General features: G+C 34.1%; 2 protein-coding genes across 2 annotated transcripts in view; one reads left to right on the forward strand and one right to left on the reverse strand.

Annotated features, from left to right (window-relative positions):
• Nucleotides 1-12,624, reverse strand: part of Baldspot (elongation of very long chain fatty acids protein baldspot) — a 61,613-nt gene extending 48,989 nt beyond the window's left edge. Inside the window, exon 1 of the mRNA XM_089700517.1 lies at nucleotides 12,071-12,624. Within this exon, the coding sequence (XP_089556643.1) occupies nucleotides 12,071-12,267 (197 nt within the window). The 5' untranslated portion in view covers nucleotides 12,268-12,624. The remainder of the gene's footprint in view (nucleotides 1-12,070) is intronic.
• A 3,916-nt stretch (nucleotides 12,625-16,540) lies between these two features.
• LOC149484367 (uncharacterized) lies at nucleotides 16,541-17,076 on the forward strand. The gene has a single exon (XM_089700427.1). The coding sequence runs from the start codon at nucleotides 16,579-16,581 to the stop codon at nucleotides 17,074-17,076; it is 498 nt and encodes a 165-aa protein (XP_089556553.1). The 5' UTR covers nucleotides 16,541-16,578.
• Nucleotides 17,077-19,149: the final 2,073 nt, after the last annotated feature.

A 19,149-nucleotide genomic window follows, 5' to 3' on the forward strand; every position in this document is an offset into this window, starting at 1 on the left:
TACTAGAATATTCCATACTTGCATTCCAATTGTATAAATTCAAACAAAGAATTATGCTTGCTTTTTTTTAGAATTTTGCGCCTGAACCGCTAAATTACTATAGATACATCCTTAACCATAGTTAAATTGATGAAAATATCTTAAGAAAACTACTTATTGGTCTCGGAAAAGCGACTTGTTATTGGTACAAAGAAAAACGTGAGAAGTGAAAAACTAGTATCCAACTAGACCTGACCTAAAACCAGACTATCCATACAAAATGATGAGGAAAGTAGCTACAAGAAAAGAATTTACAATTGACTTCCCCGGTAGGTTAGTTATCAATTAATAATATAATGTCTACTACAAATTACACAGCATTGATATAAGACATCATTTTTATAAAGTGCAAAAAAACGACTGTCTCGTTTTTCACCTACATTCTAATAATAGACTAATTAAAGAAAACAATGACAGACTTAATTAATCAATTGACTTGGCTAATTCCTGTTATGATCAACCTACTAACATTGTTTAAAATTTTGCTATTAGAAATAGCAAAAAATAAAAGATACTCAATTTTTTTTAAATAAATTGGGCAAAAGACGAACCTTATGTGATAATATATGCATGTATGTATTTAAATACCTAAATTAATAATCATGTAGGTGCATATTTTTTGGAACACTTGCAATCGTAGGTATGTTCAATTTGAATCATATATTTTGAATTTATACGTATTATAACGATTAAAAATACGAGACTTTTGGAGCAAACGTTCGTCTTGGCTTCCTTATTTCTATAACGATTTATCGTTTGAATTTTCTGTCTTCTTCTTGACTACTGCTATACCATAAAATACATCCCAGATTGCAGATAAAACGAGAAAGCAAAACACCCTTCACTTTTCACTCTTATTCCCAGTATCACAATAGATTACTGACGGTTCCGTAGATGCTCTAAATGATATTAATGCTAGTCTAGAAAACTTCAGTTCCTATTCCAAAGGTTATTCGTCTAGCAAAAACGTAGCCTTGAAAAATATTACTTTTTACAACATCTTTTTGCCATCGTAATATTATTATCTGGAACAATACCGCTGTAGGTACAATGAATCTATACTAATATTATAAAGCTGAAGAGTTTGTTTGTTTGAACGCGCTAATCTCGGGAACTACTGGTCCGATTTGAAAAATTCTTTTGGTGTTTGATAGCTCATTTATCGAGGAAGGTTATAGGCTATATTATATCATCACGCTAAGACCAACAGGAGTGGAGCCACTAGTGTGAAACCGCGCGGAGCAGCTAGTTACTAGATAATGTTACGAGTTGACGTAAGAAAACTTTTATTTATAAAAATCTTATAGGTATAGCTGTATTTTCCAATACCTATTACTTTAAATATTGTAAAAAAAAAACAATCTTTCCACGAAGCCGAACGAGGAAAAGTTGAAATTAACGTTATTACAATGATTTTTTTACAGCATAAACATGCACATCTTTTTACCTATATGTGAATGGCTTTTAAATCACGGAACTGTAATTATTCAAAAGTTACAAACATTGCTTCATTTTTTTCGTATTTAGGTACATAATATATGAAATAAGAATTTAAGTATATTTTATAATTTATTATATTAAAAAAAAATTAACGCCAATATTTTTTACTTAGCCGGGCAAGAAAATTATACTCATAGAATCTATGAGTATAATTTTCTGATAGAATGTAAATTTAAAACCTTTGCGCTTGAAGCGGTGGTGGCTCAGCAGTTGAAATTTTCAATTTATCTGCACCGCTTCAGTGCTATTACTTTTTAATGTTATGCACTTTAGGGTGTAGCTAAATGAATGGATAACCTGGTAGCATCTGGTAGCTAGAGATAGAGGATGTTATGGCGGTTCAGAAAAATGAATTTTATTTTATTTATTAATTTATACTAAAAGTCCTAAGGTTTTCGAGATATTGGACATTTTCGAAATTTCAAAAAATTACACCCTTTGCCACTTTTTCTGATGGTATGACTCAAAATGAAGGACTTCTTCAATCCGTTTTTGCATAGCATTAATTAGATACCTAGAGGATAAATGCACTAATCTATCATATCACCTATTAAGCCAAAATAACCACCCCACACTGTAATAGAAAAATAATTACAAAATATCGAGAATGATTTCAAATATGAACAACTCAAAACGGCTAAACACGTTTTTATTAATTTTTTGCATACTAATAGACAATTATTTCTACGTCCGCGTCGTTATAGCGTTTTTCGTGCTGGTCAACGGGCAGCGGCAATAGTTTTTTTGTTTTTTTAACTTTGATCAGTCAAATAAAAAAAAAATGCGAGAAAAAAATCTATTTTCCGTCTGATATTTAAGTAGGTACATACCTACCTACTTAATTATGACTGTAATTTTGTGTTTGAGATAATTATCTATTTTTAGCTGTGATCTTATTCTCAACACCACAATAAGTGCAGTTAAAATTAAATGCGTCATAATAAGACAAAAATACTTAAATTAACAAAATTGTAAATAAGCATAAATTAAAAGCCCATAAATGATAAAAACATAATATTATGACGTTCAACGAAAAATCTAGTTTCAATTTTAGATTTAATAACTCCAATAGAAGCTGAGCCATTCGCAGCGCTATTTAAAAATTCATTAAGTTCTCAAAATCATAAAAAAATTAGCCACCCAACTTGACCTATATACCAGTCAAATTTATTCAAAACTTCCGCAAAACTGCTATCAAACAAAACGCAAACAAAAAGGGGAGTTTCGTACAAAAGTCAAAAACATAAACAAAAGCTATCATTCACACAAAAGGTAAAACGAGTAACATCCAGTTATCAAGCATTAGTTGGCAAGTTACGGCCAGTTATATAACGCTGCAGATCGGATGCGGTGACCATGGACCCTACACTGAGAAGTGAGGACCACTTTCATTGAATAACATTATTTCTATTACGCTACCTCATTAAATTCTTATTCTATGCCTTTTGAACGCATCATTAATATGCTTCTGAAATGAAAGTATAGCAGTAGAAAGAATTTGGATGGTTTAAACTTTAAACTTTAACTTAAAAATGAAACGTTTTAAAGAAATTAATGACACGAATTATATCAAGTTGTTTTCCGGTTAAATTAAAATGATAGTATGGAATCGACTCGAACGAAAAATAATTATAAAACGATTAAAAAATCGTATTAAGCTGAACAAACTACGTTTACTTTTTTTGTAGTGTTAAAAATTTAAAACGTTATTTTCGATACGAATGCGAGTATGAAAATATATTTTTCTCTTACGTAAGTTGAAATTACGTAAAAAAATCATCAATAAAGAAAATATTTTTTTTTTAATCAACAGGCAGACGCTTCGTCTCTATTACAGCCCTTTTGGTAATAATTTATTTAATGGAGATAATTTTAATACAATTCAATTTTATTAACACACAACTTTGATAATAATATGAAGTCTGTTATCTACATACGTTTTTTTTTTTTTCATTTAATACATTATTTAAAAAATCAGTTATTTTAACAACCTGAAAAATATTTCTTAAAAAATTTTTTTTTGCCATAAACTTACGTACCTATTAAATATTTTAAAATCATACCTTTTTATTCTTTAACTAATCATGACTATGAGATCATCTTATAAATATGAGAAATCGTACATGATTTATGCCTATAACATTGGAACATGTTTTACACTGCACTAGCTATCCGCCCACCACTTCGCTCGCACAGTTAAAGGTAATTCCCATGGGTATTACTATTTAATATTTCACTGCAGTAAGTAGCCTGTCACTATCTAGCTTCTTAAGTCCTAACAATCATAATTCAAAAAACAGAAAAAAATTATATCAAAAAAAGGATCCATTGCGATACAAAAGAAGGATAAACAAACCTATATACTTAGATTATGGATTGGTCTCCGCGCGCGCGCTACGACTAGATACCGCCGGCGTACTTGAAAAATGCGGCAACTTAAAGTACGCCGAATTCGGCGTACCCAAGCCAGTCGTGTCACAAGCATTGTGTGGAGAGGGTGAACCGATAATTTATAAAGATTTTGAACAAAATCTGAAGTAAAATGCCTATTTGTGTCATAAAACTATTTAAAAATAATACAACAAAAAATAAGAAAGACACTGGGATCACGTACCATCACTAAGTATCGTATTATTCGAAATTTCTCCTTTACTTCGAAACATTTTTCTACGAAAATACGACGCCATTCAGTGTTGCCGTATTGCATATCCAAAAAAATACACGTGGTTGAGGAAATATTTAAGCAATAATTTGAACTTTTTTTTTTCAATACTATTAATAACACATGTATAAAAAAGTATAATACAATAATTTATTTCTGTTTAACCATGTTTAACTGACTCATATAATATGTTTTTTTTTTTTTTATTTCCGCTTTTTTACTTATAAACAACCTTTGTGACTATAGTATAGTAGCGTCGCAAGTGGATTTGAGTCACATGTTCATGGATTCGATTCCCGGCCAGGTCAGGATGAAAAAAATATTTTTCAAACTTCTTTCCAAGATGCCAGATTTCCCATTTATGAGGTAAAATTTATGTAGCTGGCAGCCCAATTCTTCACACACACTAGCGTCTTTACAAATTGCCTAACACACACTACAGAAATGAGTTGCCGCACTCACAGAGCTATTGTTTTTAGGTGGGGCGGTATCTAGTCGTAGCGCGCGCGCGGAGACCAATCCTTAATCTAAGCCTATATATATAAAATTAAATATTGGGTTGGTTATACTATTTAAATAGCATAATTTAGTTAATGTGTTGAATGGATTTTAAGTATTTTTTATTTTTTTGTTGCATTTGTTTCCATTTCGACTAGAAAAATAGCGGTGAAAAAATTTTGTCACTTAAAAAGCCTATTCAAGAGAAATCAATCAAATAAAATATAAAACCCAAAGGTAGGTATTTTTCTGTTGCTAAGAGTGAATGTCAGTGGCGTGCATTCCATAAAGACATAAAGGGGCATTTTCACAAAAATGTACCCCCTCCTTGAAAAATATATTTTTTTTGATAGTATTATATTTTAAACTTTTTTTGGTCTCTTTAAAACGGAAATTCAATATACTTCAAGAAAACATATAATATGATGGGTTTAAAATGAGAAAACTGTAAAAATAATAGGACACAATGGAAAGTCTCGCAATTTTATATCAGTTGTGTGACTATATTCAGTAGCTGGAAAAACAGTGCAAAATATAAGAATTTTTAGATATTGTTTATTTATTAACTTAAAATCGTTATTTTGTATATTTTAAACACTCACTATTCCCAACTTTTGGATCTAAGCTAATTAAAAAAAACAATAGTATATTCAGTATTGTGACTCTGGTACTTCAACTGTCATTATTATCTTTACATTTAAAATGTTAGATACTTTTTTAGAGAAAAGGCAACAAATATTACACTTATGTATTATTCTCCATTAAAGAGACTGATTTGAAGGGCATTAAATGTAAAATCTACTGAAATATTTAAAAAATTCAGCTCCGTAATATAGGGACAGTCACACAACCGAATACCTAAAAAGGGAAAGGGTGCGTTTACATGGCGAAAAAAAAGTACGCAGGCACACATAATAAATATAATTATAAACTTAACTTAACTTCAAACTAAATTATCACAATCAGTTCGGGCTTAAGCCATCACATTATTATTATTTATCTAAAGGGTAAATTACTATCAAGATTCAAGAATAAGAAGTCTCTTTTATGTTTTATATTGGCACTAATCAAATTAATCAGTCGATGATCAGTCTTCGTGATTCGTTTATTATTAACCTTAAATAATCTCAATCACCATATTTGATAAAAAAAATCTTGTTTCAGTGGACGCTGCAAACACGAAGGTTAATCTGTAAATAAAAAAAAACCAATGAAAAATATCGTGAAAAAAATTAATTTTTGTTCCATTCATGGACGTATAAAAAAAGACGGACGCCGTATTACGAACTAACAACGTGAAGCCACCATAGTAAGCTAGCGATCGTGTAAAGACAATAAACACGCACACACTCTCACCATAGTAAGCTAGTCGGCCGCCATTACGTCGTGAACTACCGACTGATTAACTGCGTCACTGTTTCACAAAAAATATTTAAAATGCCGTCTTGCGTGGTTAAATGGTGTCGCAACAGTACAATTTTAAATAACAAATCACAAGGGATTACATTCCACAGGGAAGCAAGTTATTTCTTTTATGTTTTAATGACAAAATTATTACGGCAAAATTTATAGAAAAAAATACAGCCGCCATTGTCATCAACACAGCTGTTGCCATGGCAACATGGCACACACACATGGATGTTTCGCCGCCATTACTAGGCTTCACTCAATGTTTAGGCGATATACCGTCCGTCTTTTTTTATACGTCCATGGTTCCATTATTATCTTTCGTTGTTATACAAGGCACATTGTCTAGATTCTTAGTTCTGCTGGCTTATTTTGTTTCTTTTTCTGCATAATGCTTTTTTTTTTTTTCCTCAAAAAAAAATTTTACTTCCTCATGCAAAATGATCAATCAGCTGTTGCGATTTGTATGGGGAAATAATTTTTATTTTTGAAATCTACTTTTTGCCGTAGTTTCCTACTCAGTCAAAAATGTCTTAGAAAAATATTTTTATAGCTCAAGAAAATCGCCATGTAAACATTGCTTTATGTGTTCAGGCATGTTGTGACTTTTCGTTCAGCGTATATGTGACCGCTCAAATAGTCACACAGCGGAAGTCACATTTGATAATCCTCTAGTAATAAAAACGGTTTAAAATATAACCACAACACTTATATTCATCAAAACTTTTGATCAACTTACATATAAAAACATTTAAAACAAAATTAACTAAATACTACAAGATAAATAGATAGAAATAAGCCAAAATATGGTCACATACCTGAATGAAGAATTTGGTCCCTGCGGCTTGCAAACACGCGTGCACTCCTTCTAAGCAGTTTTTTGACCCTGACGGCTTCTAACCTGATAAGTTGCATAGCAGTAGCTATGGTGTTGACAGTAATGCAAAATTAATTGAACCACAATAATTTTCTTTTTAGAAAATCGGTGACACAACTGAATGTTCCGGGAAGGACAATTTTTTTGATTTTCTTTTTTATTTTTTTATCTTTTATTTTGTTATATAAGGTTATTATATTTTAACTATTATCACAGTAACTGATTATCCTGGACCAAATAAAACCTTAAAAGATGGTACCTTTCTTACAAAAAAGTTAAGAAATAATGTAATAAACGCGTAAGAGTAAGCAGGGGACAGCGTAAAATTACCCATTTTTCGATTGTTATTTATAATTAACTTAACTTTATTTTAGATTTTGTCATAGTTTTTGTTAAAAAAACAAAATATTGTATACGTATAATCACTTTGATAACATATATAAATAATTCTGGCAACTACTTCATTATATAGAATTTAATGAATTCGAGGGACAGTTGAAAATCAGGGGGGTATACATTTTTGTGAAAATGCCCAAAGACACTGCCTACCCTACCATTTACCAAACTCTGATCAATATTTAATATGCATAAATGAAGTTATGAAATAAAAATATATTTCAAATATATTTTAGATCCATCTATCGGTATTTTGGTAGCATTATTATCTAATTTCTATAACACCGGCTCGGCTCAAGTCACTACTCATGCGCTGCACTAGCGCCGCCACAGGACCCAGTACGTCACGGGACGGCAAAGACACAAACTATCCGTGTCCAAGTTTTTATATGTGTGCTCTGCGTGTCTACGCATATTTTATATGTGTGCGTGCCTATAAACACGGCACACTGATGTAATAAAACCACGCACACAAACACACAAGGTAGGCAGTGTCTTTTTACGAAGATATACGAATAAGGTACGAACCGAATTCGGAACTACATCGAAAGTCGAAACTGAAGTTGAATATGCGACCAATTTAAGAAGTGTGATAATGTCTCAGAGGAATAAACCTATAGAGTACTTGTATCGAGCGTATACAATTTACATATATTTGTTTCTCTCTATCTAAAGAAAACGTCGTATGAAAGAATGAGATAGCTATAGACTACAAGCTACGCTTCAACATAGTCATGGCACCATTTTTACTATAGGTACGTATTTAGATAGATAGAAGGTGATAGTGATGGGATGTGCTTCAATCGATAAAATCGTGAATGCATTTTGCATTTACGGTTTCGTGAAATAATAAATAATAAAAAATAACAAAATTAATCATAAATTTCAGTTGAATACATTATTTGTTTAATCCTACGAATATAATAAATGCGAAATTATGCGAGAATGGATAACTTTCTCTTTCACTGCTGAACCGATTACAATGAAATTTTGTACATACACACATAGGATAGGTTTTATACCGGAAATCCCACGTGAACGGGAACTGTGCGGGATTTTCTTTAAAAACGCGGGCGGAAAGCTAGTATATTTTAAAATAAATTTTAAAACTTGAAATGTAACTAATTTAAAATAAAGATCAATAAAGTTAAAGGAGTGAGGAGAAAGGCACAGTCAGCATGAATTTTAACAAGTTCATAAAAGGACAGTCTTAAAGAAAACATTTTCCTTACATCCTACTAATAAAGCGAAAGCTTGTGAGGATGGATGTTTGTTACTCTTTCACGCGAATACTACTAAACCGATTACAATGAAATTTGGAAAAATTACTTTTGATCCCGTAAATCCCACAGGAATGGGAACTATGCGGGTTTTTCTTTGAAAATGCATGTATATTAAGTATGTATTTCAATAGTAGTTTCTCATCTATGAGAACTGTCATTTAATCAACCGTTTAATTTTCACATAGTTACACATTTCAAGTAAATGTGTAAAAAAATTTCCAAATAAAAATTCACTCACACACAAATGTATTTATTATCTAAAGGAACAAAAAAAACGTAAGCGTAAGATTGCACAATTCTTCTAGAGTATCAATCTTGATAACACGCAGGCTCGAAATGCAGTGAACACAATCTAGCAAATTTCGACGGCGTCCAATCTACACGTCTCATGTTTTATACCCATTTTTTATTTAGCTCTGGAAATCTAAAACAAAATGAATTTATTATTAATCTAAAAGAGAAACAACAAACTAAACAGATAAGTCAAATAAAACAACCACGTGGTATTTTTTATTTTCCTGCTGTAGAAAATTTACATCTATTATTTGCTACAACAACTACATATAAATCTGATATAAGAAACAAAATAAATAAATCAACGTTAATATGAAATAGATTTTTTGTCATAAATCGATAATATACGCTAGATGTGTTACAACACTACGGTGGTAAACAAAATGCCAAACGTGATAATATTGTGACATTTTTTTAAAATTATTTAATTCTTTTGTATTCCACAACCCCATAAAGTGGGTAAATGTTACAGTTACAACATAAACTTATAAAAAAGCGCTTGATAAAACCTTCAAATAGGGTTAGAACATAAATATTTATCAATTTGCTGAAAATCACTTACCGATGGAAAGATATTTTTTCATTGTTTTCATCCAAAACCCCCATTCGACTAGTAATAGCCGGTAGCTAAACATACAATAGTCATTTTAGCACACTGACAAATAAAAAGAAACACTATACACTTTATATTTTCTAAATATTTCGTTAAAAACACTTGACGCACTGAGCCCACCAGCTGGTTGGAAAACAAACTGACTGCCGGCGCGCTACGTTTGAAGACAGTGCAGATACTCTATCGCTATCTCAATCTGACTTATGCTGTTATTGACTAAGAGTAAGTAGATTAGAAAATATGTATTTTGTTCTGTCTCAATATAAGAACTCTATAGGTTTATTCCTCTGAGGATAATGTATACAATTTTGTAGCGGTAAAGACCATCTGCAAATAGTATCATTATTCGTTTGTTTTGTTTTGGAAATAACAAACGTTTACTTTGAGGTTAAATTTGTTTTTTGAGAAAATTAATAATGTTTACTACGACAATTTGCAAGTGAAGTGTTTTGAGAGTTACTAAATAGATTATGTATATCATCAGTGTATTTTGTAAGATAATAAGGCATACCTAATTTAACGAAAAATTCTTATTTTTGTTTTATGAATAAACTTTTATCAAACAGAGAGTGATAGGAAAAAGGCCGATGTATAAATGGATCTATACCGGAATTTGTAATACACAAAGGTAAAGTTAATCATTAATTACATAATATTATAGAATACTAGTTAGGATATCATACCTACTTTGACAATTATTTTATAGATAACTAGCGGTCCGCCCCGGCTTCGCCCGTGGTACATGTTTACGTTTTCTCTACATAAGAACCATCCTCGTACTTCAAGGAATATAATAAAAAAAGAATTATCGAAATCGGTTCAGCCGTTCTCGAGTTATGCGCTTACCAACACATTTTGCGATTCATTTTTATATATAAGAAGATAATAGGTATGACCTATGTTCGTGATATGTTTTCCATTATTTTGCGGAAATACTATGTATCTCCAATCAAATATCAGTACTGCAATATGAAATATTAGTTTTTATGACTTAATATCATTACAATATTTCTGCCTACCCTGTCCAAAAACTCTGTGCACGCCCCTGGTGAATGTAATAAAAATAATGCTCTCATTCCCAAACAGATCAATAGCAATTATTGATAATGTTGATTACATTGAATTTTTTATGTAAAAATACATATTTTTTTTAAATATTTATCATGTTAGTTGTGATGAGTACATTGTAACCACAAACATTTTTTCATGTGTCAAAGATCTAAAACATGGGAAGAAAGATTTATATACCTATACAATATCTTTTTCCTTAATAATCTTTTTTTTTTAATAATTTAAAGCCAATATAAATACCTAAATTATTATATTTAAATAGGATTAGTTTTTACTAAGGCTCCGCTGTCTGTCTGTCTGTCTCCAGGCTGTATCTCATAAACCTTGATAGCTAGAGCTGAAATTTTCACAAATGATGTATTTCCGTTTCCGCTATAACAACAAATCCCTACTAATATTATAAATGCAAAAGTAACTCTGTCTGTTTGTTACGCTTTCCCTCTTAAACCTCACAACCGATTTTGATGAAATTTGGCACAGACAATCTTTAGACCCTGAGAAAGAACATAGGCTACCTTTTATTGCGAAATATGTACCACGGGCGAAGCCGGGGCGGACCGCTAGTACTAAATATTTAAAAAATATTAAGGGGGTCTCCATAGTACGGAACCCTTCGGGCGCGAGTCCGACTCGCACTTGGCCGTTTTTTTTGTGTAAGTATAGCAATAAAGTGAAACATCACTTTATGAATATGAATTTTCAATCTTATCAAATAATGTTTTAATACACTGTTGATAGTTATCTATATGGACTATAACACATAATATATTAAAAACCTTTAATCTCTTATTTCTTAAAACTTGAAATAATATTATACCTATAAGATAATCAAATTATCGTGTAAAAATTTGGAAAGTATAAAAAAACTTAATCATCTAGATCTTTAATATTTATTACCTATTGAATCATAACTAATTTAGTACCTAATAACTCATGTTAAAATTTATTTGCTTAATTCATGACTTACTTGATAAATGTGTGGTCATTTATTCACAGAATTACATTGCTATTAATAAGTTTAGACAAAACTTTATGTTTCAATCAGACATTGTTGCGTCTTAATCGGTAAATAAATAAAAACTATTGAAACAGTAGTTAATGCAAATTCATGACTTTGTCTAAATTTTTGATTGGTAATAAATATAAACCCAATGGAGAGAAAACTTCTGATCTCAACTTAATTATAAATTTTAATAAAAAAATTACTGCGTGTTTTTACCGCGTTTCGGCGATACCTTCAGTATGCACTAGATATTAGTCATATCTTAACTTCCGATTTGACGTGCCTTTACATAATCGTGACATCACGTAGTTAATCTCTACTGAATGAATGTGACTTATGCGCAAAGTGAGAGCATTCCTATACACAAACATGTTAAAATGTAGTTACAGCGAAACAGGCTATATTTTGAATCAAATTTGATACGTACCTCGGACGATTCTGCATGTAGTATTGGCCGCCGAAAATAAACGCCATATAAATTCCAACATAATAGAATGCGACCGTCCAGTTTTCGATCATCCATTTCCTATAATCGTTATGTATAAAATGATTTTCAAATTCGAAAATATATGAATAGTTCGGCGAAAGGTCTAGGTTATAAGTCATGGAAGACTTATACTCCATGTTTTAGCGGTCTCTCCTCGTGGGACACTAAATGAACGGGCACAGTCTTTGATTCTTAATAAAAGCGGCACTGATATCACCGGCGCTGGTTAACTCTGTTTTTAAATTAATTGAAATCGGTATCGTTTATCACAGACGGTTAAATCATCGATAGAAACGGGTAAGGCGTACCGACTTCGCGACACTAATTTAAGTTATGAGCGCGGAATCGTTAAACGATGATTATATATTCGCGGTGACGAGGCGTCGGCTTAAATCTGAGCTTATTCACTCGTCACAACGACAAGACAACGATGAATGAACTTTAATATTGGCTCGCGGCTTCACCTTCACACCTCAGGCCACCGTCACGCCAGAAATGACAGATGTGATCTATGTGCCATGTGTGACGTGTGTCATATCAAGGTCATATCACATATGGATATGACTTGACATTGACAGATCATAACACAGACTGATCATTTTTGTAGATTATAATTTGAAGAAAGTTGCCATATTAAAAAAAATGATTAAGTCAACATATTAATAATTATTTAAAACTAATATTCAAAATCATTCTAATTTATAAGTAATAACAAACAAAAATGATTTAAATAAAAATATGCCTTTAATTTTAACAAGAGTGAAATTTTATGCGATCAATTACATAACATAGCCAGCTTTTATATTAAAAATACCTAATAAAAAAGTAACAAATAAATTCAAAATTAGAACTAATTTGCCTATAATTAGTCCAAAAAGTTACAGTACTTTTACAGTAAGTTTTCGTGAGAGTGAAAAAAGGCTAAAAATGTGTTTTAAGTTTTAACCTCAAAAGGGAGAAGAGAATTCGGTTAAAGTTGTATAAGAAGCGACTTGGTTTTAAACAATGTTCTATCTAGTGATAGTGAAGTAGGTATGTATTGAGTACCTATAGCAAGTTTATAAGATGCTCTGTAGCATCGCAATAGGCACGCACAAGCATGAGGCACGTACTATGTAATCATATTATGAATAAAAATAAATCGCCAAATGTGTTGGTAAGCGCAAAACTCGAGAATAGCAGATAGTTGAACCGATTTCGTTATGTTCTTTTTTATAATATTCCTTGAAGTACGAGCATGGCTCTTATGTTATAATATGTAGAGCAAACATAAACAAGTACCACGGGCGAAGCCGAAGCCGGGGCGGACGGCTAGTGCTCTTAAGGCTCCAGTACACAATGGCCCATGCTGACCCATTGCAGGCCATCGCCATTGTGTACACGGGGTAATGGTATATTATGATGGCGGGCAAGTGTCAATCGTGGCGCGGAATCGGGGAGTTGTCAGTTTTTTGGGCACACAAAGGGATCGTGGCGTAGCGTGGCCTGTGGTGTTCACACAATGGGCCATTGTTTAGTTCGTCACCAACCGCTAACCGGGATAGTGCAATTTTTTGTTGCGTGCTAGAACTAGAATTTTATTTTTATATTAAAATATAGTATTTGATGGCCTAAAATGTCAGTATCGTGGAGCAATGAAGAAACTTTCAGGGTTATTGATTTATATCAATCTGAGCCCTGTATAACTTTATGTTGGTACACACTTCTGTAATACTTGTAAACAATATATAAATAAATAGCCGCAGCCGTAACTACTTCTACGTCCATCGCAAGTGGTTTGCCAGGCAGCAATGAGACATGGGCCATTGTGTGAACAGCAAGTGATCGTGGCCTACAGTTGTGCATTGTAAAGCGTGGCCCCTCACAGGCTGTGTACGGCTTTATAAAGATTACTAGCTGTGCCGCGCGGTTTCACCCGTGTGGCTCCGCTCCTGTTGGTCTTAGCGTGATGATAAATAGCCTATAGCCTTCCTCGATAAATGGGCTATCTAACACCAAAATAATTTTTCAAATCGGACCAGTCGTTCCCGAGATTAGCGCGTTCAAACAAACAAACATACAAACAAACAAACTCTTCAGTTTTATAATATTAGTATAGATTATTATGGACACAGTATCCGGTATCGCTTCTGTGCCTGGGGACACTGCCCCAAACTCCAAAGTAATTATTATGATATTGAATAGTCTACATAATATTATATTATCTAGGTAGGTAGTTACTTCCCGTTTTTTTCTCCTAATATTATATCTATTGAATCTACATAATCAGGCGCGGTCCCAGCCTGACATTTTGGGGGGGGAGTAACGCGGCTGGAAAGGTATGCACATTGCACTCGTCAAAAATCGTATACAATATTAATATTTCTATACATTTTTTTAGTTTTTTATATTTTACAAAAAAAAAAACCGGTCAAGTGCGAGTCGGACTCGCGCTTGAAATTTGCGATAATTTGCAGCATAAACGGCTGTATCTTTTAATTGCGTTGGCTTATAAGTTTTATTTTTTCACAGCTTAAAAAGACCGTAGATTTAAGTATTCGATATAAATTTCAGTTTGATACTTCCACGCGTTCCTGAGAAAAAGGGTCTGGACAGACAGACAAACTTTAAAATTTGGATTTTTTATATTATGATATTTTTTATATTACTTAACTAAGTATGTAATTATTTTTTTTTTGTAATTATTCCTCTATTTGTGCTATAAGATGTTGCTTCGTACCGAATTTCAAGATTCTGAGTTCCCGGGAAGTACCCTGCAGGTTTTGAATTTTGATACCTTTGCGAATGTCGAAATTTGCAAAAATTTTCATCATTTACGGCTGTATCTACTGATTGCGTTGACATAGAAGTTTGATTTTATTACAGCTTAAAGATAATATAGCCTTGTCGAGTTTTTGATGTGAATATCAATATAATACACGTAAGCGTTTATGAGTAAAGGGGTTGTAAGTTTAAAATTATTAAAAATATTTTATTTTATATTATGGGAGACATAGAAGCCGGCGCGTTCTAAATTTCAATTTCAAAATCAGAATTCTCTACAACCCCTCTACAATTGGTGACCCCGACGGAGCAAAAAGAAAACATGGAAGAAAAAGACAAGTAACAAGTATCTACATAATAAAAAGAAGAACGACAAAACGCCTATCGAATGGACTACTGCAGCAATTGAAGCTTTTGAGAAATGCCGACAAAGCATCACAGAAGCGACAACATTATGTTTTCCCATTCCTGGCTGCTCCCTTGCCATCATGACTGACGCCTCGGATCATAGTCTCGGCGCTGTACTTCAACAAAAGTTTGAGATGGATGGAAACCGATGGAAACCGCTAGCCTTTTTCTCTAAAGCAATGAGTGCTACGCAATGTCGCTACAGCGTGTATGATCGCGAATTATTAGCGATGTACGCGGCTGTTAAACACTTCAGAAGATTAATTGAAGGATGCGAAGTCACTCTGTATACAGACCACAAGCCTCTCACCTTCGCACTAACAAGACCTGCAAGCGGTAGCGACACTCCACGGCGCGAACGCCAATTGCATTACATATGTCAATTCTATTCGAGTATCAAGTACATCAAAGGAGAAGAGAACACAGTCGCCGACGCGTTGTCACGCATCGAAGAGATCCAATGCCCTAATGTAATCGACTACAAGCAGTTAGCCATCGACCAAAGTAACGACGAAGAGCTCAGAAAATTAAAAACTCAAACAAATTTAACATTCGGTGAAGTCACGCTACCAGGACTCGATCGACCAATCACGTGCGAGCTATCAAGCGCATCGCCTCGTCCCTTTCTACCGAAGGCATACCGTTATATGGCATTTAACGTTCAACACGGACTATGCCACCCTGGTATTAGAGCTACTCGGAAGCTAATAACATCGAAGTTTTTCTGGCCAGCAATGAATAAAGACGCTACGTTATGGGCCAAGTCTTGTATCAGCTGTCAACGAGCTAAAGTTCACCGGCACGTCGTCACTCCATTAGCAGAGTTCCCGCCTTCGCAACGCTTCGAACACATACACATAGATATAGTCGGTCCACTACGACTCTCAAGAGATTACCGATACTGTGTTACCATCATTGATCGTCTTACAAAATGGCCTGAAGCAGTTCCAATTCAAGAAATAACTGCCGAAGTCGTCGCGAAAGCATTGTACGAGAACTGGATTGCACGCTTCGGCTGCCCGCTACGCATATCTACCGATCAAGGCCGACAATTTTAATCTGCTTTATTTAAGGCACTCATGAAAAGATTTGGGGTTACAAGAATACGCACTACGGCATTTCACCCTCAAGCAAATGGGCAAATCGAACGATGGCATCGCACTATGAAAGCCGCGCTCATAGCTCGCGGCAGTACTTGCCAATGGACAGACGAACTACCGACAGTACTGCTGGGTTTACGCACAGCTATAAGAGAAGATAACAACTTGAGCCCAGCTATGATGACCTACGGCACTACACTGCGCATGCCCTCCGATTTCTTCGTGCCTACACGGACGGGAATTGAAGACGCTGACTACGTGAAACGCCTGACAGAAACTATGGCTATACTCACACCGACTAAACGATCCCCCGCAAATCGAGCAACATTTATTTACAAGGATTTGTCTACGTGTACTCATGTATTCATACGGAACGATACAGTTCGAGCACCACTCACTCCGCCGTATGACGGCCCTTATGAAGTACTGAAGCGCTACGACAAGTACTACCAAATACAGTTACCACTTCGGACTACAGTAGTATCAATTGACAGACTCAAGCCTGCATACATATTAAACGAAGAGGTTGAAGGTATGGCAAGCACAGCAGTAGCATCTACACCTACACCTATAAGTGCTACGTCGTCAGTGCCTGCTACAGACTACAACACGGACAAGGCACGTCCCTACACTACAAGTGGACGCGTCGTCAAGGAAAATGTTCGCTTCGCTTGAGGGGGGACACTATGGGAGACATAGAAGCCGGCGCGTTCTAAATTTCAATTTCAAAATCAGAATTCTCTACAACCCCTCTACAATATAGTTAACGTACTTTAAAATTCATTTTTTTCGAAATAATTTCTATATCTGTGTTATAAGAAGTGACTTTTAATCTCAGCTTGATACCTCCACGCGTTCCTTCGGAACCCATTTTTTTTCTGTCCATGGTTTTCTTTTTATTTGACTGAAATGGATATGTTACCCTTTTTTAAAGAACGCGTGGATTTATCAGACTGTTAAATAATAATAAATAAATCTACCCTTGTAGCTGTGAAAAAATCAAACATAGAAGCCAACGCAATCTAAAGCTTAAGTAACAGCCGTTTATGCTGCAAATTTTCGCAAATTTCGACATTCGCAAGAGATTAAAAGCAGGTTTAAATGGAACTTTAGGTGAGCGAGTGACTCCGATTCGCACTTGGTCAGTTTTTTTTATACTTTGTAGGGGGGGTCATGTCCCCCGTGACCCCCCCCCCCTGGGACCGCGCCTGTACATAATATTATATTAACTAGGTAACTAGGTACTTCTCGTTTTTGTCTCCTAATATTATATCTACCGCTAATAAACATGACAGAAGATTATAGTTATTCTATTAACTATTTAATAAATAGGTATTTTAATAAAACCCAATCCGCTATTGAATCGAATATTACTCAAATGGTAAAACTATGTTATGCCGATTCAAAAGTGCTTATAGACCGGGAGATACTGACACAAAATTTCGAGTCATTTGTAACAGGATGGCGGTTCTACAGGGGTCTTAGTACGCAATGATAAAAAGAAAAATGATGGTGTGATCGCTGGTATCGGTGGTTTAGTCGCGTGGGCGTTAGCCGAACTCGTCGGAAAAATAGCGAAAGTCAAACGATTTGTAACACAAAAATTTTAGTATTTACCGATAGCCCATAAAAAAGAAGTAGGCGGTAGTGTCATGCCATACTTTTCCGGTGTGACTTACAGCCCGCCATACCGACGCGAATATGTTGATTTAAATAAAACAATTATTCAACCATTTGTACCAGGCTAACTTTTGCACAGGTAACCATCGTCGTGCAGCCATTTACGAAAATCGCCATGCCATACTTTTCGGACGATTCCAAATAGTCGCCATACCGCCGAAAATCTGCAAAAAAAATTTATTTCGCCAAACTTTTTGTACCAGTATTGCATTTGGATTTTTGGAGAGTATTTGATAAAATGTGACCATTATTATATTTGCCATACTTCTAGTAGGGGGAAAAAGTGCTGTCATACTTGAAAAATTAATTTAGTATTAATTTATATAAGTGAAGATTTCCAACACCTAGATCTTTGAAATTTTGTATTTATATTCTTTGATCCTCAAACTTCCAGGAAAAATAAGTGCCATACTGTTACAAATCGTTTGACTTTCGCTATTTTCCGACGAGTTCGACTAACGCCCACGCGACTAAGCCGCCGGTACCAGCGTTCACACCATCATTTTTCTTTTTGTCATTGCGTACTAAGAACCCTGTAGAACCGCCATCCTGTTACAAATGACTCGAAATTTTGTGTCAGTATCTCCCGGTCTATTATAGAAGAAGTTTAATAGAATACGATATATTTCATACTAATCTCTGCCCTATATGCTGCTCGAAAAATTCGAAATACCTAATTATTGATAAGAAGCTAATATTCCGTGCCTCCATTCGAGTGAGAAACTAAAGTCTAAAGGTAGTAGGTATAGGTGCACAATACTTTTTGAGTTATCAAAGTCCAAATTCGTTCCATTAGGAAGTTTGCAGTAATATATATGTTACCGGCCAAACCCGATTTTAGGACAAACTAGTTTGGCCTAGGCTAAACTAGTTCGTCCTATACACGATCGGATGAACTGGTATAGCCTAGGCCAAACTAGTTTATCCTAAGACCAATAGGATAAATTAGTTTAGACTAGGCCAAACTAGTTTATCCTAAAATAAATACGTTAGGTTTAGGTTAGGTTAGCCGTTAGGTTAGGTTTCTTAAAAAAAAACTACACAGAAATAGGAGCCCCGCGAAGCGGG

This window comes from Colias philodice, chromosome 11 (assembly GCF_061535455.1).
Source record: "Colias philodice isolate Cphi_HAF_F1 chromosome 11, ilColPhil1 Martin Lab GWU primary, whole genome shotgun sequence".
NCBI classification, from domain to species: domain Eukaryota; kingdom Metazoa; phylum Arthropoda; class Insecta; order Lepidoptera; family Pieridae; genus Colias; species Colias philodice.

Excerpts from the sequence above, each read along its gene's own strand:
- LOC149484367 (XM_089700427.1), top strand. The coding sequence starts at position 16,579 with ATGATGACCTACGGCACTACACTGCGCATGCCCTCCGATTTCTTCGTG.